Source organism: Aedes aegypti, chromosome 2 (assembly GCF_002204515.2).
Source record: "Aedes aegypti strain LVP_AGWG chromosome 2, AaegL5.0 Primary Assembly, whole genome shotgun sequence".
NCBI lineage: Eukaryota > Metazoa > Arthropoda > Insecta > Diptera > Culicidae > Aedes > Aedes aegypti.
In genome coordinates this window covers 307,789,481-307,817,402 of record NC_035108.1, presented here as the reverse complement: position 1 = coordinate 307,817,402, position 27,922 = coordinate 307,789,481, and the positions used below count along the sequence as shown (strand labels likewise).

Sequence of the window (27,922 nt, the reverse complement as noted above, 5' to 3'; positions counted from 1 at the left end):
CTGTAGAAATTTTTGCAAGGATTCAGCGAGAATTTTCTTGCACGATTCCTTTTCTGCAGCAAAACAATCCGGGAATTTTCGCATGGAATCCTTCATCTTAAGAAAATATCACTAACTTAATGGTAATTTATGTAATTTGGACAGAGCGTTTACGCTTAATTTGGCCACATCCTGCCACATCCATTTAATTTTGCCATATTTACTTTGAATACCCTATCCTTCAACAGCCTTGCAAGTCACGGTCCCAACACACACACTAAAATCGGTTCGGCGTCAGTTTCAGTGTATACTGTGCTGAATGATAACAAACCAAAAAAATCTAACTGGAATCATCGTAATCGGATTCCCATTCATCGATTCTGATCTATTTTGAACAGCCGTGTTCCGTTCGAGAAGGATAATCAGAGCCGTAGTTTCATTCATAAATAGTGCGCTGCTCTATAAGTATACCTAACATTCCGATGTCAGACGCCGTAGGTAATCCGTTTGTCGCTCGAACGGTGGCAGCCCAGAATCCAGAAGCCATGGACACAACGGACGAACTTCCGGACGGAGACGAAGCCGAAGATATTCCGGCAGCGATGACCGAATCGTACAGCGAAATTGCTTACACGCAAAATTTCTTCGGTGGCGCAAACAGTGACGAACATGACGGCGGCGGGGCTACCGACGATGGCCAGCACGGAGGTTCCGGATCGTCTTCGTCGTCCTCGTCGCAAACACGGAAGCGGCCGGATTCACTGAATTGTGACAAGCGGAAGGGTAAGATGGATTGAACGATATTCTCCAGTGATTGTTGTTTTAGCTAGTAGTAGGGCTGGTAGCGAGTCACTTTTCAATTACTTGGTCACCATTTTGAATTTAATTACTACAAGTGGGCCCGTCAAACTTCGTCTTGCGATCAAGTAGGCTGTTGTTAAAAGTCATGTAATCCCCCATACAAAATGAAACATTATGCTTCTTAAGATTTCCCAATTCTTTAGCAGACCTTCCCGAACTTATTCCTCGCACGAACACGTCACATCTCTTGTCGAGTGCAACAGTGAATAACTTACGTCAATCCGTTGATCCGTTCTCAAACCATTTCGTGACATACAAACACCACTTCCATTTTTATTATATAGAATAGATAGATAGATAGATAAAGTCTCAAGGTTTTCTTTTAGAAAAGTCGTGCTTTCATCGAGTTCCACGCAATCGCAACTTGTAATGGTTTACGACAAAGTTATTGTTTAAATATTTTGAATTCATTGTTGTATTAGTAATATTTTAATTTTTTAATAATCTTGTGGTTTTTTTATTCAATAGGAACTTGGATATCTCGTGGTGAATAATCTATTGTCGAATATTTTTGAAATAAGCATCCTAATAATTTTCTCAATCTACTTTAAATAGTTCGCAGAACCTGAAGAATCATTATTAGATGTTATATTTTAGAATAACAACTGAATATTCGAAAATGGGATTTTATTGTATAAAACTGCATTTTTGAATTATTAAACATCTTTCGATAGTCTTCATTAGTAAAACTTATTTGCAAATAGTGTGAAAATAGAACAATAATAGAATTCCACATGACCGGGCAATACCCAGAAAATTTTATAACCTACCGGGAAAATATGTAATTTCAAATAGAAGAATATCGGTTTTAATTTTAAGTATAACATATGTACGAAACTCAGAAGTTACTCAACGATTATTTACTCTTTTTTCGGTGAGATGGTAGAGAAATAGTTACCATCTTCTATTATTTTTTTTATCATAATCTTGAGATTTAGCAAATTTTCCTTACAATTTATACCGATGTATTGTAAAATGCTTTGTAAATTATTGCAGGAAACCTAATGTATAAGTGAATTGCTAATTCATTTTTTTAGTAAATATTATAAAAGATCTATGACTGTTTATTTCTTAAATAGTTGCAAATTGTATAAATTTTTCGAAGCCAGTTTAAAAATGTTTGATTGTTTTTCAATAGTAAATTGATTGTTTATCAATAGTTTTACTATTGAAACAGTTAGTTTACTTTTGTATTAATCTTATGAGTATTGAATCATATTCTAGTAACTATTGCATAACATCCCGGGTAGAGGAGAATTGCAAATGAATAATACCATTAAAATATAATGTTTGAAGAGCAAAACTTGTTCTTTGTTTGTTTGAAATAAGAGTTAAAATAACAAAAATAATAACTAACTTTGTATGGAATAAAAACTAAATAATATTATATTTTGCCATTGTAATAAAAAAGTAATAACAAAAATAAAAGCAACAGGAAATAACAAAATATGTTATTATTTAGATATTGATAACAAAATAATAACTAAATGAGCTATTCATGAGTAGATCAAAATAATGGCGAATTTAGTTTTTTGCCTTTTAATATCTAAATTTAGCAGGATTTAAAAACAAACTTTTTGCTTTCCTGCAAAAAACTTTTGCGTTTTAGATCTTTAATGAACATCATATGAATAGTAAAATAAGCTATTATGCTTGTTTTTAATTATGAATCGTGGTTTACGGCTAACCAGCCGAGTGGAAGTTTAACAACTGCCGAAAAGCTAAACATTACATATAATTTGCAATTGGATTAGATGGACAAATTGATGTGAAGATTTGCGAAAAAGTTACACGTCTTCTCAGTGAGAATCGAACTCACGACTCCCCGATCTCTAGTTAGCGCGTTACCACTACGCCATGAGAGAACTCATGAACGCAGAAGTTAACCTGAATTCGATTTCAGCTCAATAATCACGTTAACTTCAGGTTAACTTTTGCGTTCATTAGTCCTCTCATGGCGTAGTGGTAACGCGCTAACTAGAGATCGGGGAGTCGTGAGTTCGATTCTCACTGAGAAGACGTGTAACTTTTTCGCAAATCTTCACATCAATTTGTCCATCTAATCCAATTGCAAATCATTTGTAATGTTTAGCTTTTCGGTAGTTGTTAAGCTATTATGGCAAAATTTGATTTTGTTTTTTTCTCATGAATTAATAAAGTTTTCAAATATCAAAATAATGACATATTTTACTGTGATGGCGAAGTTTGTTATTCATAAGATATTTATTGTTTTTTAATATATTTTTTCCTCATCTGTAGAGCCTTTTAACCACTGTTTCCATTATTCAGGAATATTGTGGTATCACCCATATTTTATTTGGTGCTCATCAAATGTCCTTTCACAATTGAAATGTGATAGACATTGGTTGATGTGTCACACTGTCTCAACTGGGCACAACTCGTTTTATAAAGTTTATTACCCTATTAGGACTACCTTGCCAAATTTCCAAGGGCTCTAATAACCCTTTTCCAAATGCTAACATTCTTTGATCAAACAATGCTCCGCAGTTACAGAGTAAATGCTCAGCAGTGTCGTTTTCAGCTTGACAAAAACGACACTCAGAGGATTGTATTTTTCCTATCTATTTAAGATGATACCTACTTGGGCAGTGACCGGTCATCAGGCCAGTAATTACCCTAAGATTTTCTCTATTAAGATTCAGTATAACCCGGGCTTTAGCCAGACTGGGTTTTATGAATCTTTTCGCTTGCTTGGATGTATCCGTGGCGTTCCAATTGGATTCTACCATTTTTTTTTTTTTTTTTTTTTTTTTTTTTTTTTTTTTTTTTTTTTTTTTTTTTTTTTTAAGGCACTCCGTGCTCGTGGCCACTACTGTGCCGGAATCAGTTTATCTGTATCTTCCTTACCGATACAGTTCTATTTTTAGCTAATCTATATTTACATCTGCTTTCACTCTCTTCTCTCTTTTTTTTTTGCTCTCACACCGAGCAGGTAGGAGAGTGCTCTGCTGTTGGTCCAATCGATTTCCATAAGCCATAGTCAATTGCTCTTGCGGTGGTTCGTTTTGCCGTGTTCCTGAGTCGTTTGAGGCTAGCTGCCTGCGAAGTGGGTCAGTTTGTCTCAGTCACCATCTGATACTGACGGAGGATGGATGTGTTCCCCTAAGCACGGTCCTCCGTGCGGCGTCTTCTGGTGGCTGGACAGGTTATTTTTTTTGGAGGGGCTGGGAATTGAATCCATGACCTTCCGCTTATGAAGCGAAAGCGTTACCTCAAGGCTACGGACCCCCCTAGGATTCTACCATGGACATTTCCCAATTTTTCAGTTTCATCCTGAAAGTGCACTCAGGAACACCACACAACGGTTCAGGGCCGACAAAGCTCGAAGCTGCACCCTGTCTTGCTAGATTGTCGGCGATTTCATTCCCCTCAATTCCACAATGGCCGGGCACCCAGTACAATGTAACTTCGTTCCTGCTGGCCAATTGCTTCAGAGAAAGAATGCATTCCCACACTAACTTTGATCGACACTTGAATGCCTGTAGAGCATTCAAAGCTGTTTGACTGTCCGAGAAAATACAGATACAGATTTCTTACGTGCCATATAATTAATTTTCAATTTTCATACAAAAAATCTTACCATGGGGGGAGGGGGGGTTGAAAAACCCCAAAAATTGTTTTACGTAATTAATGGATCGCCCCTAACGAATAAACTGCAAGGCATTTTTTGCAGCTTGCAGTTTAATGAATTGATGCAAAGGCAGTATATTAAGAAGGGCATCCAAGGCAACCGATGGTGTACTTTTCATTCCCAAGTAGCACACATGTTATAATTGAGGCAAAATAACTATTATATGACTAAATATAGCTATATATCAGTCTATATGCCCTAATTATAACATGTGTGTTACTCGGGTTGCTCCTGTCATTGATATACAAGCAAGTCTTTGCAACTTAGCCAGCTTCTTCTGAGCGGTTACCTCATTTGTCTTGGGCCACCATACCAGTGAAGCATAACTAATTTTTGGTCGGACTATTGCTGAATAAATCCAGTTTACCATATTAGGTCGCAGTCCCCAATTTTTTCCTAGGGCTTTATCGCAGACCGATAGGGCATTAGTACCCTTACTTATGACCTTGCTCAGATGAGAGTTCCAGTTCAATTTCTTATCCAAAGTAACCCCAAGGTGTTTAACTTCTTCCGAAAATTGAATTTGAACTCCATTCAAAGAAGGCTGTATAAGCTTTACCTTTTTCCTTCTGGCAAAGGGCACGATAATAGTTTTTGAAGGGTTTACGTTTAACCCCTCTTTCCTACACCGTTCATGGTTAGGTTTCTTTTGAACCCCCCCCCCCCTAACCATTCATTCCTAGGCACGGTATACTTTTAGCCGCATGACACCATGAATTAGGGACCACCCGTAAGATGGACTTATACCACCGGAACAGGCAATCCGTAGTGTTATTTCTAGCCTTGTTGCAATCGGCTACCGACACTACACGGCTATCTAGGCTATTCGAGTATGGAAGCTGATATTGAGGATCAACTTCCATTGAGGCCGAATAGCCGGTTTTTTTTAGTATTATTGCACAAATAACAAATTCTACTATGATAGTATATGTTGTTATTGATTAGTTATCACATGACTTTTAAGTATAACATACCAATGCAAAATTTTGCTATGATTGCATGTTTTGCTATTGATGAGATGTTTAATGTCATAGAATAATAACATAATAATGCTTTAACTAGATATGATTGCAAAATTTGTTTTTATTTTATCAGTATTTTGTTATTCACCTCTACCCGGGATTCAATGGAGCTCTGCAGCTACTATGGAAAAGAGAGAGTTAACTAAATAAGCTGGTATTCAACTACCAATGTTACTTGGGAAGAATTACAAACTAAAAAAAGCAAAAATGTGTATCTACTTTCTCTACAACTTCTTCTTTTTTCAACTATATTCACGTAATAAAACTAAAAAAAGCTAGTGAAACATAATGATGTTCTGAGTCCACCATACGTTGAATCTTTCAGAATCAGTTTCGTAGGATAAAAGTTAAATCAAAGGTGTCTTCGGTAAAGTTGTTCATAACAACATTTTCTAAAAAAGGACAACGTTTTTCAAAGAAATTGCACTACTCAATGACAACTAACTTCTCTGGTGATCGTTGTGCATTGCTGCTTCAACTAATAGGAATCCTATTGCTTTTACAGATGCTTCGTTTCCGTACAATTTGGAAGGGACAGTACGAGTGGACGGAAACATGACACACTTTGTGGCGGAAAACCTGGAGTACAAAATTAAACTGGCAAGCCCGGTGACGGTAACCCGAAAAGACTCCAGCAATCTGTCCGGCTCTCGACAGAGCACTCCTTCGGCCGCAACGGGTGGAATCGGGGCTAGCGGACCCAGTGGTTATGGCCTAATGCCGAAGCCGTTCCAGTTGCCACCCCATATGCACCAAATCGATCCGAACGTGCTGAATGAGATTGAACGGGAAGCCCAGGCTCTGGCCGCCTCAGTTGATAATCTGACGGAAAACCTCTGCTCGGTGTTGCATTCGATTTCCTCCATTACGGCGGACAATGTGGAGATCTACAAAAACGCCGTCACAAAGCTTACGGACTGCATGGATGGTAACATCAAGTGTATGTACACAATCATGGCCAAAGCGGAGGAGATTTCGAAAGCGATTAAACCGGCGGAAGCCCTGGCAACGCGAATGTGAGTAGAAGCTGGTTATAGAAATTCCCAATTGTTGATCTAACTTTCAATGAAACCATTCCAGACGAGAGATCAAACGGCTCGTTGATATGTTCGAAAGTAACGTTTGAAGTGCGTGCAGAACTGAAGACATTCCGCTTCTCTCTACAACACCATGGCATAGTGTGGAGTCAACGGTTAGAAGCATAATCATCGCCATTGGACTGCTTCATGGATCTCCTTTTCGTTTGGCTTACCTGTTTCGTTGTCGCGATAAAAGAGTTTAGCATAAGCGCATGTAAGTAATTTTCTCTATTGTAGGATTAATATTTATTTCCATGTTACGTGAACTGTTTCCGTGCAGAACTTAAAAGAAAATCCTACAGGTTTTGCTAGAGACTAGCTTAATTTGATATTCAATTTTGTATTTATTGCTAATCTTCTTAAGCTGTCCACTTAGGCGAAGTAACTCAATATTATTTTTAGCAATTCCGTTGCAAATCAGTCAACTTTTCATTGAGAAGTTGATCGACATAACGGCTTACTTTTCCTACTGAAAGAAACAGTGCTGAAAAGTGCTATTTTTCAGAACTCTTTTCGGTGCTGAAAAGTAGCTTTTTTCAGTACTGTTTTGGTAGGCGTCAACCTATGATATTTGTGTGCTTAATCTGCGCGGCGTGTGAGTCGAGACGAGTGGATCTCACCTCGGATGATGTGAGGCAACTAATGTTAATCAAATGGGAGCGAGTCGACACCTCACCGACACGTCTCGCCTTACATGCCGCACAGGATATCGACTATTGTATTTCTTTAATCATCTCAAGTCTAAAAGTTGGGCATAGAAACTCAATTTGATTTATTTCGTTTTTCAATAATGAAATATGAAAATTAACTAATTTCGCTAGAGTTTGCCTCGACATAGATTACCCTACAGTAAAATTAATCCTGATCACCCGAAGAGCACCTTACGATTACTGAAAGTTCACGAACTCACAAAACAATAATTAATCTAGAAAACAAATCGGAATAATCTCCCGTCCAGTCTTAGTCAACGATAAACGGTGGGATGTGACCGTTGAACTTGCGTTCAATCTCTTCGGCCACCGCCAAACAGTGTCGATCCCGGTTGCGGCTGGCGACAACCTGAATTCCCAGCGGCAAACCATCGGGATCCAATCCCAGTGGGATCTGAGTGGCTGGGACGTGCAGAACGTTGAACAGACACCAGTAGCTAAAGTTGTAAATGTTAACGAACGCAGTATAATGGTACGGAGCGGCATGGGTCGTACTGTGGTAGAACAATACCCCATCATCACCGAGCAGTTCCGTCAGCTCCTGGTCGCATTGTCGGGTGATTTCCTTAATCTTGTCTGCATTTTCCTGTGGCAAAATGCTGTCGATCAGTGAGTAGATAGCAGCTAACGTGTAATCGCTGTTGCCAACGAGTTTCTTCGCCAACTCAACCAGCGGCGATAGTTGCTTTCCGTTCCCGAGCAGGTTACCAAAATTGGCCGGTTCTTGGGTCATCCAGTAACGCCACATGTTGGTGGTTTTCTCGGTGCCACTCAGGGTCACCTTCTCTACCCCACCGGGAGCAATGTCTTGAAAGTGCTCAACTACACGATTCATGACGCGCTGCAACTGCGGATGCACCGAACTGCACTTGATGTCTCCCGAACTGGGAATGTAGAAGTAGCGCAATTTCTTCAGATCAGTCTTTTCGTCCAGTTTGAGCGCTTGTGAAGTCTTTGGGCCAACAAGAGTCTAAAAGTTGAAATGCGTTAGACTATAGGAGATTATCAGAAAAATGTTCGTTTAACCGAGCTTACCTTCATGATGGGTCGTAGGTCAGAAGCGTAACGTGTCATCGGCCCGGCCACGACCATGGTGGATGCTTCCCGACCGGTACGAAGAGAGCAACCGCGAGTATTGATAATATTTGACGTGGGTTTGTGACCATAAACTCCACAATAGAACGCTGGCATACGGATAGAGCCTCCAATGTCGGTTCCTGAGAATAAATGTAGAAATCATTAATAACGAACCTTTGTTAGGAAACCGATATTCAAATTGCTAATTATATTTACAGCTTACTGCTACGATCCTCTATTTATCATACTTGAAGCTGTACAAGGCGTTATACAGGGATATGCAGTATAGGACAGAATAAAGTACGCGTTGGCTGTTTTTCATACAAAATGGTCAAGTTTGGAGGTCTGCGTCTCGCCTTCTTATATCACCACCGCTTAAAAATAACATAAATTCCAGGGTTTAGCTACTCATTGTTCGAGTATGAGTAGCTAAACCCTAGAATTCATGTTATTTCTAAGTGCAAGACAGTATGTTTGATTTGGAACATTTGCAGTCTATAAAGGTAGGAATTCTTGTCTTGATCTCTGGAACAATTCAAAAATGTATCCCCCTCCCCTTGGTTATGCGACCTTGCCGCGATGGGAGGGCTTGAAGCCGCGTCTTAATTTATATGGCATAGACGCACTTATATCTCGGATGTGATCCAACGGACGTTCTGGGTCGTTGATAGCATTGATGCCCATTTCAAATAATTAATATATTCGAAGTGGACATTAATACTATTCGCGACGATCAGTTTGCCTTTTGCTAACCAGAATGATCCGTAGCCACTCTTACTATTAGCTAGTTGGATACATCGTTATCATATACGACGTATGGAATATAACTCTGAGGAAAATGACTAGTAGATTCACTGAGTAGAAATAAGTGGCGACAATCTGGTGGGGCCCAGATAGCCGTAGCGGTAAACGCGCAGCTATTCAGCATGACCATGCTGAGGGTCGTGGGTTCGAATCCCGCTAATCGAGGATCTTTTCGTAAAGGAAATTTTCTCGATTCCCAGGGCATAGAGTATCTTCGTACCTGCCACACGATATACACATGCAAAAATGGTCTCGGCAAAGAAACCTCTCAGTTAATAACTGTGGAAGTGCTCATAAGAACACTAATCTGAGAAGCAGGCTTTGTCCCAGTTGGGACGTTACGCCAGAAAGAAGAAGAATCTTATTTTAATATGGTTTTAACATTACCATAATTCTAGCTTCATTTTCGCAAAATTTACAAGTAGAAAGTAGGCGTTGTGAAGCATTGGCAAATTGCCACCGAAAAGTGAATCTTGTAGGAGACTGTAAACTGTAGCTAACTTTACTCTTAAATATTCACTATAATAATGACTATTCAAAGTAAGATGCTAATTTTCGGCTCTAAGCCAGAAGGAATCTACAAAGGAAAAATCTCAACAACAACAGCTTCAGGAGACTCTCGGAATTACAAACAAACAATAATCTACAAATTTATTAAAAACTCGTCCAGGACAGACACTCAAATATTTTTCAGCAGTTCAGCAAGAACTCAATCATTAATTTTGTTAGAAGCAATTTCAGGCATTTCACTAAATATTCAAAGAAATGAGCCAGATATATGGACTGAAAAATTGTTTAAGATTTGAAATACAGTTCGGCAACTTTTGAAATATCACAGAGTGTCAATATTAAAAGAATGTTTTTATGGCAGTGAGATTAAAAGTAATATTTTACACAAAGTTTTCCTCTTGTGTTGAAATATCTTCCTGTTACAGAATTTGACTTTGTTAGATATATAGAATGGGTGGATCATGTATCGATAAATTGCTATTTTACCAAAAGCAAATAGTGAAACCTTTAGGGCTTTGAGGATTTTTAAAGCCTCTCTAGGTCTAAAAAAACTTAGGCTTGTAAAAATTTTGGATTTTCCGACAAATTTCACAGTGGCACCCTGAGCTGATAAATTCCCTTCAAATATTTGACTTTTTGAGAACACAGAAAATATATTCCAATAACCTACAAACGAAAAACTCTGTTGCAAGGACATATAAATACAAACCTAGCATCAAAATTCGCATCGCGGGTCGTTCAAAACCTATTGAAAGGTTGATTCGGTGAACATTAATCTATTTTAAGGGGCCTTCCTTAGTCGAGTGGTTAAAGTCCGCGGCTACGAAGCAAAGTCATGCTGAAGGTGTCTGGGTTCGATTCCCGGTCGGTCCAGGATCTTTTCGTAATGGAAATTTCCTTGACTTCCCTGGGCATAGAGTATCATCGTACCTGCCACACGATATACAAATGCGAAAATGACAACTTTGGCAAAGATAGCTCTCAGTTAATAATTGTGGAAGTGCTCATAAGAACACTAAGCTGAGATGCAGGCTCTGTCCCAGTGCGGACGTTAATGCCAAGAAGAAGAAGAAATAATCTATTTTATTGAAAATCGAAAAAAGGCACAAAAGCGCTTTACTTACTAAAAATGTAATCACCTTTTTAATCCATATCTGGGCGTAGGATACTTTACGATTTCATAAACCGGATACGGACCATAAACCCATAACAGGTATTTTTGGTGAAGATAAGTGAAATTGAATATTCGTCACAAGGTTGCAACGAAATTGAATAAATTGGGGAATGCTGATTTTTGTAGCCGCTTCCCTTAAGTTAAACGAATATCAAGTAGTATATATGAGACACATACATAATTTGAATTATTTCAATGACTTGCATATTGATTTTTCCTTGGTATCGAGAGAAAACCAATCGGATAAGTTTCTGGCTGGAATAGAAAGATTCTTGAATTTAAATTGGCCAAACAGATCATTTCAAGGATTTTTCTGCACAGAGGTCAAAACTGGAGTTTATATATGGACAAGGTAGTAACCTCTTACACGGTGTGCCAGAAACCGTTATTAACGCAAAAAAAATGCCCAAGAATTTGGCACCTACCATTCGAAAGATATAGTATTCAAGCATCTTCTCCGTGAATCGAATCGAAAGTTATCGTAATTTGAAGGTTTTGAGCTGTTTTGGAAGGGATATTCACGTGCTTCATAATATTACCCAACGGTACATCATTATTAACTTTTAAACCAGCAAGTAACCATAAGCTTTGCATTAAGTATGCAAAACATATGATATCCAAGCATCTTCTCTGTAATTTTGAAATCAATTCGTCAAGAAAATCAGGAGTTAGGGTAGATGTACCTGTTCCCGCGGATACGATCCGGTAGGGAATAATTATACGAAAGAGATGTGTTCGAATTCACGGTTTATTTCAGACTGATTTGTTAAACGTTATGGTGTCATATTTATACTCCGCTCTTCCCTATAGAACTTGTATAGAATTTTCCAGAAGTGTTTTGTTGTATACAATAATATGTTGAAAGGTAACTGTTATACAATTGATAGATTGAATCTTCTGGAAATGTCAAACAATGATACAATGCAAGAAACGTAAACAATAACAATGCAAATTCAATGTTTGGATCTGGAATGATCTCGATGGTGAGTAAATGTTCTGATGAAATTATAATGTTTTACTGATGTTTTCTGTTTTGTTTCAGGTATGCTCGATTGTTATGGCATGCTCTACAGGTAAGTAGTTTCAGTGGTGTGTAAAGTGTTGCCAGTATGGCAGATTTGTGGTGTGTTTGTGGCCTCAACATGAGGCATGGTCGTCCACCGGTGTGATGCGGCATGATGCACCCCGGTGGCTTGTTGTTGGCCACAACATTCCGCCCACCGAATTGGGTACCAATTCTAAAGTTGTTTTGGTTATATCGATGACGATGTCCCTGATGGGTATGCAATCAGATGATTTGAAAATTCGCCGCTTTTCTGGTAGGCATGTAGAATTGAATCGATTTGTTGAAGATGATGGTAGTAGGTAGTGATGATCGTGTTGATGATTGAATGGTGACGTGCCGTCCACCTTGGTAGAATGGCGGTCGAAGATGATGAAACGATGATGATATGCCGCCCACCTTGAGCAATCGGGTTGAGGCGATGATGATGAGATGAATGAATGACGAAGTTTGCATGCAAGTAAACTGGTAGTTGTCGACGTAACGTAGATCTCTAATGAATGAAGTTGTTGTTGAATGTTATCGATTTTGATGCTTGTTGATGAATTGGTTGTTGAATGGGTAGAATCGATTTCGTTTGCGTTGATGTGCCATCCACCGTGTGGCGATTGCATAGGCAGCATGATTCGATGTTGAAGCGATGAATTGACGTTTAATGCTAAGAATGTCCTTGTGTATCCCGAAGGCAATTAACCAATGCACGAGTTCATTGATTTGACGTTTGAGCGGTGCCGTGTTATTTATGTGACCATGGCAACAAGTGAATTTGGCACCGCTCAAACGTCAAATCAGTGAACTCGTGCATCGGTCCATGGTCCAATGCACGAGTTCACTAGTTGACGTTTGAGCGGTGCCGTGTTATTTATGTGATCATGGCAACGAATGAATTTGGCACCGCGCAAACGTCAGATTAGTGAACTCGTGCATTGGTCCATAGTCACTGGCTGGCAGCGGCCGCTTCGGCGATACGGGATGTTGATGATGATGAGATGAATCCCGAAAGCAATAGTCTCTGGCTGGCAGGAACCGTTTTGGCGATTCAAGATGATGATGAATGAATGATTTCGCAGATAAGTGTGTCCTGGCATATCTCGTAGGCAATAGACGCTGGCTGGCAGCGGCCGCTACGATGATTTGCGATGATGACGATGATGTTAATCCCGAAAGCAATAATCGCTGGCTGGCAGAGATTGTTTCGGCGATTCGAGTGATGACGTTGATCCCAAGGCAAAAGTCGCTGGCTGGCAGGGACCGCTTGGCGATGCTGAATGTTGATGAGGATGTGAATCCCAAAGCAATAGTCGCTGGCTGGCAGGGACCGTTCGGCGATTCAGAGCACTAGTTTTAGCAACGGATTGTTGCGCACTGGGATACTGCTGCGACGAAGGTTGATGAGAAACGGATATCCAACTCGAAGGCAATAGCTTTGGTCTGCATGTTGTTGCGCTTGTCTAGCCGCTTCGACGATGGGAGAAGATTCAAACGGATTGTTGCGACCGACGATGTGCCGATTGATGAGATGTGCAGGGTTCTCGGAGGCACGAGTTTCACGCAACGGGTTGTTGCGCACAGCGAAACTGCTCCGACGAACGGATGAAGAAGCGATGTACATGGTCGTGAGGATGTCCAAGTAGAGTAGGTAATGGTTGTCCAATCGGTCGTAGCGAAGCCATAGGGTGTCAACGGCAGTCGGAGTATCGGCATGTTGTATCACATTGTGGATTCACGTGGCACCACTACTCGCAGTAACTAGTCGGACTACACAATGCACTTCACTACTATTCACGAGGATGCTAGTTGAACTAGCATCCTGTCTACAGCTCCAAACTGTTCCCGCGGATACGATCCGGTAGGAAATAATTATACGAAAGAGATGTGTTCGAATTCACGGTTTATTTCAGACTGATTTGTACAACGTTATGGTGTCATATTTATACTCCGTTCTTCCCTATAGAACTTGTATAGAATTTTCTAGAAGTGTTTTGTTGTATACAATGGACCGATGCACGAGTTCATTATGTGACGTTTGAGCGGTGTCGTGTTTTTTACGTGACCATGGCAACAAGTGAATTCGGCACCGCTTAAACGTCATATTAGTGAACTCGTGCATCGGTCCATAATATGTTGAAAGGTAACTGTTATACAATTGATAGATTGAATCTTCTGGAAATGTATAGATAATGATACAATGCAAGAAACGTAAACAATAACAATGAAAATTCAATGTTTGGATCTGGAATGATCTCGATGGTGAGTAAATGTTCTGATGAAATTATAATGTTTTACTGATGTTTTCTGTTTTGTTTCAGGTATGCTCGATTGTTATGGTATGCTCTACAGGTAAGTAGTTTCAGTGGTGTGTAAAGTGTTGCCAGTATGGCAGATTTGTGGTGTGTTTGTGGCCTCAACATGAGGCATGTTCGTCCACCGGTGTGATGCGGCATGATGCACCCGGTGGCTTGTTGTTGGCCACAACAGTACCAATAGTGGAGGTATTAAGCACGATTGAACTTTATTTAACCGCCTAAATTCAAGTAGCACAATCAATGTATATGTTAAGGTGACAACGGGAGACCATGTTATTTTCCTATCTTTCATCTCACATCATCAAAAATTTGAGGAAGCAAATCTCGAGTTTTAGTGAACCGATGAAGCGGAAAATTTATTGGGTTGTGCACTACATATATAGAATCACAGTGATACATTTTTCGCATCGGATTTCTGTTTGGTAAAACCCACTTTTAAACGCTTTGTAGATATCTACAAGAGCTCCCGTTAAAACTTGTTTGCTGGTCACATTTGTTGATAATAAATTGTATTTTGAAGGAGCTGTGTAGTGTCTATTAAAACCTATATTTAAAACCTCATCTTGTTTGTCTTGTCAAGGCATAAGTAAAACTTCTAAGACTATGCTAAGTCATGTTAAAGCCTTCTTAAATCTCAACTGTCTGATGCATGTTATTGGAATGCAGTCTGCGTGTGGTTATCAATATCATTATGTTGATAATGATAATCATGTAGTGAATCACCAATTGACCAGAACGCAAACATGGAAATGACAAATATTCCTCTCGAAGAATTAACAGACTATCGCATACTTTTCCCACACTTGTCTGAACTTCCCGTTCTAGTGGGACAACTATGCTGCACACAACAGCTTAGCTACACGAAAAAAGCTTTCATTTTTCAGACACTTATCACTTACCGTTTTCTGCATTAGTACAACCGATCAAGCACGACGAGCTTTATTATAACAATTATTCCAATAAAACAGTTAGATACATAACGGCATAAATTTAATTAAAATGAATTGCATCACAAAATTGAACCTTCCGATTTGTTTACCTTTTTGACAGCACTAGCTTTTTTGAGTGCATTAAGTTTAAGTCAAGGCTCCCAAAAAACCAATTTGTCTAAGTGCAGAACAAGTTTTCTGATTTAGGAATATTTTAGCCAGTGAGGGTTTTGCGCACGGGTTCTTAAGATCAAAAGCGTTTATGAATGATTATATTGTTCGGAATAATCACCAATTGATCTTAAACCATCCCAGACAAGACCAACAAGATTTAACTGGATGGAATCCATTTTTATTGACGCCGTTTCGGATTGATAATTACAATATGCGTGGGAAATTTCAATTTATGATTGAGATGAGCATGAAATCATTCTAAAAATGGAATGGAGTAAAATATTGGTTAGCCAATAATGATGTCGTAATTGTGGCGCGTTGCTGTAAATCGAAAAATTTTATGTCATTCCACCAGTAAATTTTTATTGGCAGGAATTTCACGCGATCGTAAGGAAATTTTCTGCCACGCAAAAAATGATTATTTTAATTGATTATTATGAGTCGGCAGACATCATGATGGTTTCAAAATCAAAAAAGGTTATGGTTTATAAACATTATTGGTTGATGTTTGTTCAATCATAAGCTCTTAACATTGGTTTTATTCCGTGTATAAGGATATCGTAAAAGATTTAATACCGCTAGTTGAGCTCAATAAGGCTATACAATAGCTCTTATGAATGTTTTACAGCATACTACAAGGGTAGATGTATTCATACGATACAAAACCTAGAAGTTTAGAAACGGTTTTGAGGTATAGTCTTAACAACCTCCTGTAGTGTGGGCCTTTTCGGGCTTAACGGAGTTTTATCAAAGGTTCATTAAGGTTTTTAAGACTAATAAGTTCTAAAATGAGTTTTAACGATATGGTGGTTGGAGTGGTTCTTGGGATTTGCTTCTTCAAATAGATAGGGTGATTATGATGACGTCCCGTGCGGCCTTAATATTGTAACGGGAAGTAACGTTCATGGACTTAATGAGAAAAATGACTTTATCGCAGTAACCCACGGCATGTCAGTGAAAATAATACCTCCACTATTGATGCACGGTCCCTTTAGTTGAGGTATATTTTTAATTTGTGCTCCTATAGTATCCATGGTTTTCTTATGGAATCCTCCACTATAGGAACACTTTACCGCCACTATCGGTACAAATCAGAAAAGTTTCAGCAATTTTAGTGATATTTCATCAGTTTTAAGGCCCAAGTAAAATTGGAGCAAATGTCAAAACTGAAAAAAAAAAAACAGTTTTCTCGAAAATAATCGAGAAATCTAAAAAAGTAAAAATACACAGCTTTTTTGTTTGCGAAATAAAACAACTGTGTGTTCTTATTTTTTTGTGATTTGTCGATTATTTTTGAGAAAACTGCTTTTTTACTTTTGACATTTGCTCCAATTTTACTTGGGCCTTAAAGCAATTTGAACGCTCTTTTCAACTATTCAGTGTACCAACAAGCCAATACGTCGATTGGCAGTGTCGGTTCTGTGGGTAATCTAATAAAATCAGTGAAAATGGCACTACCGAAACTATAGGAATACTCACAACTAATGGATCACTTACCCTATAGCGTTTTTTTGTTTTATTGTACCATTATTTCTATGAAGTTTAATTTAGAGCGTATTTATATGGTTTTGTTATATGAATGTTCATAATTTACAAATAAAATTATGCATAGGACTAACACTCGGCATTCAAAAGATATAGTAATCAAACATCTTTGCAGTTAGTTTGAGAAAACTTTATCAAAAGACAATATAACTAGAGTACTTTACCTATTTTAAAGCAAATTTTGAATATTTTATTTATACGTTCAATGTTTTTACCATTACTTAATGCAACAAATTCTTGTACAATATGTTATTCAATGTGATTAAAGATCGTGATTGACCACCCGCTGCTACTTCTTTGTTACTACAAGAGCAATTAAAGTTGCACAAAGAACCAAAGGAAGCTACTTAGGATTAGTTGCACCACCTTCAGTGTGTAAGTAATGGAATTCTTATTCCTTGTACTAAGCAATATTAGAAATGTTTACGTGTTGCTATCTTTGAGGAAGCCGTTGATGTCCTTTGCACTTTCTCGGGAGTTTGGAAAATAGGAAGGAGTTATATTACAGGATTCGTCTTAGATAACAAAACGCTTAATAACGAGAATCCTAGGTATCATCCCATCATTTACACTGGTTACACCTCCCTCCAAACAAAATAAGGTCGACAACATAATAAATAAAATAAAATAAAAGATAATCCTTTTATATGTGCAAAACTTGACTGAAAACTCAATATGACGACACCTTTGGTGACGAACCAAAGATTTTGCATGATGCGAATCATACAACTTCAATCCAAAACGTAGTCTATCAGTATCTAAAGGAAAAGTCGACGCATATAGTATCGGACAATTCAAGGAACTTGTGTTATTATGTAAAACTAAAGCAAATATGAGGCTTGTTGCATTTAAATATTTTGGAAAACATAAAACATGGTTTATTTCGACAATAACCGACTACTAACTATAATTTGAACAAATATATAAACGTATCCCCTTTGCTGTCACGAATAAATTGTGAACCATCATATTTAGTCCATTTAGAACAGTTGCATAAAACGATCTCACCAGTTGATAATCCATCCCTGACTGAGTAACAAGGAACCACTTTCAAGTTGTTCAGATTCACTAATACGCCTTTCTTCAATGGAAGATACTAATTCTAAACAAATCTGTTAAGTTGTGTCGTAATGATAAAATGCGAGCTGCGAACACTATTTTAGACGATTTTAAAACAAATCTTAAAGACAGGTCCAAAACTTCAAATTACTCCAGTTATGTTGCCTTTTGATAAAGTTTTCTCAAACTAACTGCAAAGATGATTGACTACTAGATATTTTGCATGCTCCGTATCAGTCCTATGCACAATTTTATTTGTAAATTATGTACATTAATATAAAAAACCATATAAATACGCTCTAAATAAAACTTCACAGAAATAATGGTAAAATACGAATCGCTGATTTTCTTGAAGAATTGATTTCAAATTTAAAGAGAAGATGCTTGGATATCATATGTTTTGAATGCTTAACGTTCAACGCTCCGTCATCGTAATCATCGTCATCATCGAAAATTAAAAAGCAGTTTTTCTGTTCAAAACTAAAATATATTCGATGAAAATATTTTCATTGTGTTTCGGTTGGAGAATAGAATTCAGTGAACACATTTTCCTGTAAATTTTCTTGATTTTGAACCAAAAAGCTGCTTTTGAAAAGTACGAAATCAATGACGGATCCTGCCCCCTTAATGCAAAGCTGAGGGTTACTTGCTGGTTTAAAAGTTAATAATGATGTACCGTTGGGGAAAGCAGCCAGTTTAAAAAGCAAATTTTAAGATATGTGGATATCTTTTACTTAAGTTAGGGACCAAACATGTTGTTACACCTCAGTATCTTTAATTAAGGTGAAGATGCATCGAAGCCAAACATCGAATTTCCAAGAGCACAAATCTGGAAAACCAGACAACCGTACGGGCTGAAAATTTAATCGATCGATCATCACGTTCATATTTGTGCATTTGAATTCAAGGTTTGGATTAAGGACAACGGAGTATTTTCGCCAAGACATGCTGGGAATGGATATTATGATGGACGGCAAGTGGAACACGTTTTGCATGTTATGAGGAAGACGAGTGTGTTCCACTCGTAAACTTGGTCATAGATATAACAGCTGGTCGCAGTGACTTAGATACCACATACATCTTCTGATGATCTCACAAGGAATTAGCCATTTATCACCATGTCACCAATGTTCAACTGTCAAACTTTCAAGAACTTCTGTGGAAACTCCTTTAAAATGTTGCTGTGTGGGATCTCTGTCAAATTCTCGAAGTACTTCATGAATAATAATGGAAAAATCCGTTGCGGTTTTTGAGTAATTCATATGTGATTTCAACATGTACTGCAGGATCTGCCTCACAGATTTCGTGAGAAATAATTTTGGATTTTTTGTCAGTACTTACTTCAGGGTTTCCTTTAGAAAATGCCTGCACAACCTTTTTGAAACGCGGGCCAAATCTCAGCAAAAGTAATATGGTGGCTGGATATTTTTTTATACTTCACAAACAAATCCGTTTTCATAATATCGAATAAAAGTCGGTTAATAAGACAGCTTTTTTATAAATTGAATTATTTCAGAAATTCTCATAGGATGTCCCTAAAGTTCTGCTCAAGATTCTAGAAGAATCATGCCCTGCCTTCTGTGAGAATGCTGCCCGAGATTTTACGAGAATTTTGCAATCAAATGAGAAACATGCGCCGGATTCTGTGAAAATCATGCATAGGGTCATGTCAGAATCATGCCCAAGATATATTTTCTAATCCTTTCCAAGAATATGTGAAATTGCCGTCTAGGATATGAACCCTGCTCAGAATTTTGTAAGAGTCGCATCTAGAAAAAAAAATAAATTATTATTATTATTATCTTTATTAACGAGATTTGCAGCCCGAGGCTGGCTCATCTCGGAAAAAAAAAGAAAGGCCCTGCCAGAATTGTTCGAAATACACGCCAGGATTTTGTGAGAATTCTACCTATATTATTACACAGTGTATCAAAAATGACATTTTTGCGTGTCTCAAAGATCAAATTTGTATCTCTAGTAGATTATAGATCACTGAATTTAATGGCGTTTTCAGAAATGTTCCAGCATGTCACAATTTTTAGCTACAGGTCGCTAAAGTTGTATTAAACACTGGTTTCATTGATGTTTACATGAGATTTAAAGTAAAATATCAATTTTTCAGTTATCTTATCCACCAAGCATGCAAAATAGGACTTCAACTTTCAATTTAGATATAATTTAGTTGAAATAACGATAAAATTTAGTTTAAGGCTGTGAACCGTTTCGCCAGTTCGTTTAACTATTAGTTAAAATTTGACATTTCAATAGTTATTTTCCCCTCAAATGGTTAAATTGAACATCGCAGTCGACCCATTTGAGCTTTGACAGTCGAGTAGTTATTTCAGAACAAAGTTGACAGATGGTAAGTTATTCTCGAATTCACGGGAGCAAAAAATAACTTTCGAACTGTCAAGTTTAACCATGCTCCAGAGCAGGATTATTTCTAACCGGAGGGGAAATAACTATCGAGCTGTCAAATTTTAACTAAAAGTTAAACGAACTGGTGAAACGGTTCACAGCCTAAATCGGGGTTTTCAACATGCTTGCAGTCTTCATATATTTTTTTCGTTTTTCATGTACGACAAAATACAATACTTTTCTGAACTACTGAAAAATAACATTTTACCATCGAAAGTATTATGAACTTTGTTGATACGTATTGTTTGAATTATGTGGCTAAATTAAGCAAATAAATTGCCATTCAAGCTGGAAAATTTGCATGTAAGTTGGCTAAAATAGTCAAATTTTGCATTTTCAACAGTCAATATCTCAAAAACTAGATATGCTATGATATTTTTGAAAACGGCAATGGATTCAGCAACAAAAGACAAAAAAGTGTTCCGCAGTGTTATTTAAATCGAATGTATATGATGATCTCTTTGAATAATTTATCTCGGTTTACTTGTTCATTGTGTTTCAATCAGCAAACTGCTGCCCCATCAGTGGCAGTTCGTTTTGGAAAATCATTTTTGAAATTGTTATAACTAAAATCGAGTAAATATTCTGACATAAATTTATTTAGCAAAACTATGGGACAGAATGAAGGTTCATTAAGTAGTATTTAAACCTTTTCAACGGTTATAGTTTCCCTGAAAATATTGATTATGCCACTATAGTCAATCTTTTGCCCCACCTTACTCTACTTAGCATGAAAGCCCAAAAATTGGCCCAGGATTTTTGTAGGTAAAAAATGAGTAATTTATACTCATTTGCTATTTCATACTAAAATATTGATCTACCTAATGGCCTAAAAATGTTCTCAACAATGCCACTATTCACAAAAAAAAAAAAACAAAATTACTGCTTATCGATAAACAAATACAAGATTTCGACATAACGACTGTTTTGAAAAAATGATGTGTTAGAAGTCAATTTACTGATTGTAACGGAGGTCACTAGTACTATGGAAGCATTAAATAGAAGGTTCATGAAAATGCGTCAACTATGTGCATAAATGCAAACACTGGACTGATATTCGATAATGGGCAGCAGTAGACAATGATAACAAAACAGTTGAATAAATGTCAATTTTGAGTTCAACGAAATATAGTGCAGTCTATAGCTATTGATAAATATTTCACATGGTGCAAAAATGAAACCCAGTTTAGGTGCTTACGGAACAAAAATTTACTCACGCAAACCATTATTTACAAAACAATAAAACCAATATCATCAACATAGCAAAAAAACATGAACGCAAGAAGTATAGCATAACCTTATTATCAAGAATCGATACCTTGCATAGAGCTCGAAATGAATATGAAGAAAATAATCCACCATCACCCGATGCAATGAGAGCTTGCTTATAGGAAAGATGAAAAATGTTACGACAGGATAGCATAAGAGATAACTGATTACCAGAAAGAGCTAGACTACGAGAAGAAATCACTAAACTACTTAAACCAAGTGCAATGCAAGCTACCGCGCGGTGCATCAATTAAAACAGAACAGACAAACTACGCTTAGTTAGCAAGAGAAAATAGCTTTAAACCTAGTCCGAAGGCGCTGCCACAAGCTGCAATCAGGGCTCCTTCTCCTCCGCTGGAGCCACCGACCGTGCGCCGACTATCGTACGGGTTGTTGGTCTGGCCGATCAGATTATTTCTCGTTTCTTGCCTGATGATGGAAAAGAGACACAAATTTTTAATCGATCGAACCTTACTTGAGGTACAGTGACTCAATTTCATATTCGTACAGGACACTGTTTTCTCATTAAGTTGGTGAAAAACTATCAAATGATTTATTGAATTTAAAATACGTTATCAAGGTAAAGGTCATGGGGATCATCTATTGTTCGACAAACATAAAATGTTTCCGTTTCTTTTCATCTTTGGAGTATTGAATTTGTTTATGAAACTGACCCAATTGCATATTCGTACATCTATCGATTGAATGTCAACATAATAACATTTAAAACTAAATTTTATCATTTTATTGCTTCAGAACTCCATTAAGTTTTTCAGATGTTGTAAAGTGCATTTAAACAATTTATAAGCGGACTTATATGAAACTAAAGTGATACTAGTATGTAAGATAAATTAAGTAAATTCCTGAGGTTTTTTGTGATAAGACTTTTTTGTCATCTACCTGATTTCATTGTTGTTGCAATCTAGTCCTTTAGTGCTGAAGATATCATAAAGTATAAAGTTACAGATGAAAGTTAACCAAAACACTGTTAAGTATAAAAATTGTAAACTGTATTAGGGGAAGGGGTGGTAAAATGAACACCTTAAGGAAATCATCTTGTTTCTGATAGAAAAACGAGGAATTTGTATAGTTCTATCGCACAAAATCAAAAATAGGGATGTAACCTATAGCGGCGACATGGATTCAGACTTAAATAGTTAAATTTTCATATATTTTCATCGCTATCAAAAAGCGATCCAAATGTTCATTTTACCTGCACTATGTGGGTAAAATGAACAGCGGTTGGTGGTAAAATGAACACCACGCAAAAAACGTGAGCAAAATAAATATTTCTGAAAATTTTCATTGCCCCACCGAAAATATATCCATTAATGATTGTAATCCATTCAAAAAGAATTCTAAAGGTATCAGATTTTACATCATATCATAACGATATTCACCTCACTGAAAAACCTCAAGTCTTCCGAGCTAAAAGTTACGTCAGTTCTAATTTTCAAACGTGGTTTTCTAAAATCCTAGTTTTCGTTGATATTTTCACTTCAATTGACCTACATATCAACTCAAACACGCAGATTTATGCTTTAAATCGTCCGTGCGTGATAATAATTCATCGAAATTTGTTTTTTCTCGGTAAAAGGCACGGTGTTTATTTTACCACCCCTGTTCATTTTACCACCAGGGGTGTGTAGGGGAACACACCAACTTGCATTGAACAATAAATAAATAAAGTGAATATAAGAAGGATCTCCAATAATCTTTGCTACACAATCTAATAAGTCTAACTGTATCGTTCATTTTTGTTGAAGAATCCATTGTAAAAATGATATTCGTGAGCACTGAAAGAATTATGATTGAAATGTAGTTTACAGAAATCATAGCAGTTTTCGTCCTTTTTAAGGTGAAGATGAGTAGAAGCACAAATCTAGAGAACCAGGCATCCGCTTAAGTTGAAACTTGATCGATCGGTGGTGACCAATTGATCAAATTTCCAGCTTGAACGAATGTCTGGTTTTCTAGATTTGTGCTCTTGAAAAAAATGAGATTTGGCTTCGATTTATCTGCACCGTAAGTTCAGAAAATTGTTTTGGCGTGTCATCAAAACTATGTTCGAATATTAAACTTGGAATTCCTCTTGGTTTCACCAGAAATTCCTTCAGCATTTCATTCAAGGGTTACCCCTGCAGTTGTTCCAAACAATTTCTCGAGAAAATTAAGTAGAATCTTCATGGATGCTTCAAAAGTTTATTGGCATCATCCATTTATTACGCAACGCTAAAATTGGAAATGTTTGATTCCTCCCTAACGCTTCTTGTATTAACATTTTCAAAATTTAGCATGAGTCGTAACGCTTGAGTCTAACCCCTTCGAGCGTTAGGAAATTTGTGGACAGCGCTATTTGAGGTTCATTTAAATTTAAACTTGCCAATACTACATTTATTATTCCAATTATTTCTCCGATCATCCATACACAACTTGCTTAAATGATTTCCTCTGATAATTTTCAAGGAAGCCCTGCAGCATATTATCTAGGTATTCTGATTTTTTTCAATTAACTTAGTTAAAAAATGGTTACTTTAGAACTAAATAAAAATCCATCAGATGTTACTTTAAGATTCCATTCTAAAATACTTCTTGAATTTGAAAGAAAACAATAACTTCTAAAGAAAATTTCTAGGCATTTTTCATGAGACATTTCTTTGAAAAATGGCTGAAAAATTGTTTGAAGATTTTTGGAAAAAAATCTCATTGGATTCCTGAATAAATCTTGGAAGAAATCTCTGAAGTAATTCGTTTGGAGTAATTTGCTGATTAAATTGATAAAATTAAAAGAAATCCTTAACGACAATTGTGTAAGCAATCCTAGAAAATCCCTAGATAAAATACTGGTTGAATTCTAGAAAATGTCCCTAGTCCTAGAGAAAACGATGGTAGAATCATTGGATAAAATGAATTAGAGGGCTTAGAACTAACCTGAAAACAAAGAATCTTTGCAGGGATTGTACGTGTACGTTTATTAATTGTCCAAATGAACTCTACTACAGCTGAATAACGATATGAAGAACTTGAGCAATCATGGAGAGCATACAAATTTAGTTTCAAATGTTATATATGCTTCAATTTTGATAGACGTGCAAATAGGTAATTGGGTTAATTTTAGACACAAATTCAAAACTTTTTTTATCATTTCAAAAATGAAAGAAAATTGACAAACCATAGCAAACTTATGATCTTCAATATTGTAAGGTATTTTAAAGTCGATATAAGTATCATTCAAATATTCTCTACCAACTTGATGTGAAATCAATGCCCTGTACGAATATGAGTTTGAATCACTGTTGTAGGTATGCGTTAACAATTTGCTTACCATCGATTGATTTCCGGAATGCTGGTGGTGGCGATAATGATAGCCCCTGCTTCCTTCATCAGCTTGACGCATTCCGCATCTTCCTTGGCTTTTACGTGCCTCCGAGCGGTGATGCCCAGCGTGTGCAGCTTATCCTTTACGGCTGTGCTATCCTTGGTCGTGAAAGGCACTCCCAAGAAGGGCTTCTCATTGAATTCATTTTCCGAGATGAGCCCACGCTGGATGCGATCGTCGATCGCTTTGGCTTCTTCCAAAGCCTCAATGAAGGGCCCGTCAATGACGGCGTTCACAACCGGATTAACTTCATTCAGGCGGTCGATGTAGGCACTAACCACTTCCAGGCAGGTCACTTCCTTGGTTCGGATCAATTTGGCCAGCTCTTGCACACTGTAGGTCACAATGATGTTCTTCCTTTGCAAGGGTGGGCATCTTGCACGACTCGGTCCCCAGTACCATTTGAGGACCAGCTCGACCAGATGATCGATTATCAGATGTATTATCACAAAAATGTTGAACACTACGCTATATGCTATGTCCTTAATTATTTGGTTCGGCTTGTTCCGTTTCTGCAAGCAAGATAATACCGTTTGATTTCAAATGAATAATTCAATATGCTTTGGTTTGATAATCAGTTTTTAATTTGTTCGTTCCTGCTTCTGAAGCAGTTTTATTTGTGAAAGGTGCTTTGTATAAATGTTTCGCGACGTCATCATAGTACATATAGTATATAACCCACTACCGAAATCGAAGGGTGGTTTACTTACATTTCGAGTCCCCCGTCTATTGCTGTTAGTAGACATTCTGCCCCTAGGTGAGTCGTTATGCCTATTCTAAGTGTCAGAACTATATGTGCACTTTGACTATCTATATGACCCGCGACGACGACACTGCACTGTTACACTCCAGCAACAGCTAGGAGATATCTATCGCGAAAGGAACTGGATTGTTCCTAAAGCGACAACTTGCTGCTGTCTTCGATTTCACTTCGCGATTGACTGCTTCAAAGCAGCGAGTCTTTCCAAAGCAGCGGCTCTCTCTCATGTAACCAGGGGTGGTAGCGAGTCATTTTATTGATGTTAGTCACTATAAAGTCTCATAAACGAAGGCATTTCTACTTGGGTCACTATTTTCGACTATTTTGAGTTTTTCTAAACGCTGTCATCTAAAACAATGAGATCGTTCTTCTTTATATTGTATTACTTTAATCTTTCAAATATACCTAAGACCATAACTATTGCAAAAAAGTTTTTAATAAAATCAATTTCGTAAAATCCATAGATAACCTTCTGAAAATTTTAACAAATTTTCTTCAGTCTGAAATTTTCGAAAAAGTTTGATTTGCGGAAAAAATCAAATTAAAATTTTTGTTTCCAACGCATTCCCAAGTAACGTTTTCAGCTGACTAACAGTTTATTCAGCAAAGACATACTTATTCGAGCTGACTAAAATGTTACTCGGCTACTGAAGTCACTTGTTTTATTTTTTTTAATTCAAATATACAATAAGTCTAGAAGATAATTATATACCTGTTTAAAGAATGTCCCATTTTTGTTTTTCATTTGCCTCGTTTCCTGTTAACTAATGGATTACCTGTGCTACCATGGGAAAGAGGGATAAAAGGTTTAGCAATTTTACCAAAAAATACTGCTCTATTGAGCCTAGCGCCTTCAAGCAAACGTTCATTTGGCCAAAAGTAGCTCAATGGCTTGTCACGCTTAGCTTGACATAATTTGTGCATGAACCCTCTATTATTATTCTTGCTCCTGGATTAAAATTTCTGTAGAAATTGCCATTTGACTCAAATCCTGTTGCATTTTTATTAGTTTGTGTTTAGTTATGTAATAGCACATAATTTTAATTTCACAGCTAGTCTTATAGAATAATAGCAAAGACGTGTTACGCGTTTCATATTAGTATACGTAACAAGTTGTAAAATGACCATTTTTAAAACACAAGATGTATTATTCTTTCTACTGACATTAAAGTGTGCTTCTCAGCTTAGTATTATTAACTGAAAACTTTGCTTGTCGATTTACCATTTTTGTATGTTTTCGAAATCGTGTGACAGGTACAAAGATAATATATGCCCTGAGAAGTCGTGAAGGCTTCCCGAACTTGGATAAATAAGACGAGTGTTGTAAAAATTGAGTTCTGCAATGAGTTCCATACATACATTTTGCAATTTTGTGAGAGGTTACTCGAGGGTACCAGAAATCATATCGAGATATATCGCATGCGTTCACCATTATTAAAAATTAAAAAAAATAAAACAAATTTTGTCAATTTCTGAAATTAATATTTTTGTGTAATGATTTATAGCGCAAGTTGCTCAACTATCTTCTCAAATCGTATCACAAAAATCGCTATTTTTAGCTCCACTTTTCGCTACCAGCCCTGGCAGTAGAAATCCGTGATAGGTATACTCTCACACCTGCCCAAACTGTTTTCCTTTCTATAACCGCAATACATCCATCAATGATAAAACTCAAGCGTTTTTGAACTGTTATAGACACGCTGTTCGAACACTGTGATGCTGTTGCTCAACACTATCCCATTCATAGTTCGCTCTCTGGCCCAAAATCATCCGCACTACGCTACTACTGATACAGTTAGATGTGCGGTTGAGATGAGGACCGCGCCAGTCAGACGGTCCGCTACTCTGTCTACACTCGGCAACTGCTTCTTCTTTCTGTTGATAGAGAAAAAAATCTCTGTCTGGGAAATGTGTCAAAATGGATAAGGGTTGCCAAACAGTAGAGCAACATACACTGTAACACCAAAGTTCCCTTTAAAGGGTAAAAAAGTACCCTCTTTGAGAGAAACTAGTTTAACTCATAAAAAGAGTAAAGGGCCTTTACACATTAAAGAGTAAACAGCTTATACGTCAAAACAACGAAAAAAAAAGAGTAAAAAATGCCCATTTTTTCCTGACATATGCAGCTGTCAAAATAATGGGTAATTCAAAA

The 27,922-nt window shown here is 37.2% G+C and overlaps 2 protein-coding genes across 5 annotated transcripts; one reads left to right on the top strand and one right to left on the bottom strand.

Moving 5' to 3' along the window:
• The first annotated feature begins 272 nt into the window (after positions 1 to 272).
• On the top strand, positions 273 to 6,853 carry LOC5568819 (BLOC-1-related complex subunit 6). 2 transcript variants are annotated; one of them, XM_021845640.1, is made up of 4 exons: positions 280 to 409; positions 469 to 762; positions 6,020 to 6,530; positions 6,595 to 6,853. In XM_021845640.1, the coding sequence occupies exons 2-4, from the start codon at positions 525 to 527 to the stop codon at positions 6,638 to 6,640; spliced, it is 795 nt and encodes a 264-aa protein (XP_021701332.1). In that variant the 5' UTR covers positions 280 to 409; positions 469 to 524; the 3' UTR covers positions 6,641 to 6,853. The 2 variants fall into 2 exon arrangements, with proteins under 2 accessions (XP_001658185.1, XP_021701332.1); XM_001658135.2 differs by having other exon boundaries at positions 273 to 762.
• LOC5568818 (fatty-acid amide hydrolase 2) lies at positions 6,007 to 27,653 on the bottom strand. 3 transcript variants are annotated; one of them, XM_021845638.1, is made up of 7 exons: positions 27,388 to 27,653; positions 26,483 to 26,551; positions 25,721 to 26,118; positions 24,957 to 25,522; positions 21,936 to 22,060; positions 8,339 to 8,520; positions 6,007 to 8,273 (listed from the first exon to the last, which is right to left on the bottom strand). In XM_021845638.1, exons 3-7 carry the CDS (start codon positions 25,754 to 25,756, stop codon positions 7,554 to 7,556), a joined length of 1,629 nt encoding a protein of 542 aa, XP_021701330.1. In that variant the 5' UTR covers positions 25,757 to 26,118; positions 26,483 to 26,551; positions 27,388 to 27,653; the 3' UTR covers positions 6,007 to 7,553. The 3 variants fall into 3 exon arrangements, with proteins under 3 accessions (XP_021701330.1, XP_021701331.1, XP_001658184.1); XM_021845639.1 differs by having other exon boundaries at positions 26,483 to 26,546; XM_001658134.2 differs by lacking the exon at positions 26,483 to 26,551.
• Between the last annotated feature and the right edge of the window lie 269 nt (positions 27,654 to 27,922).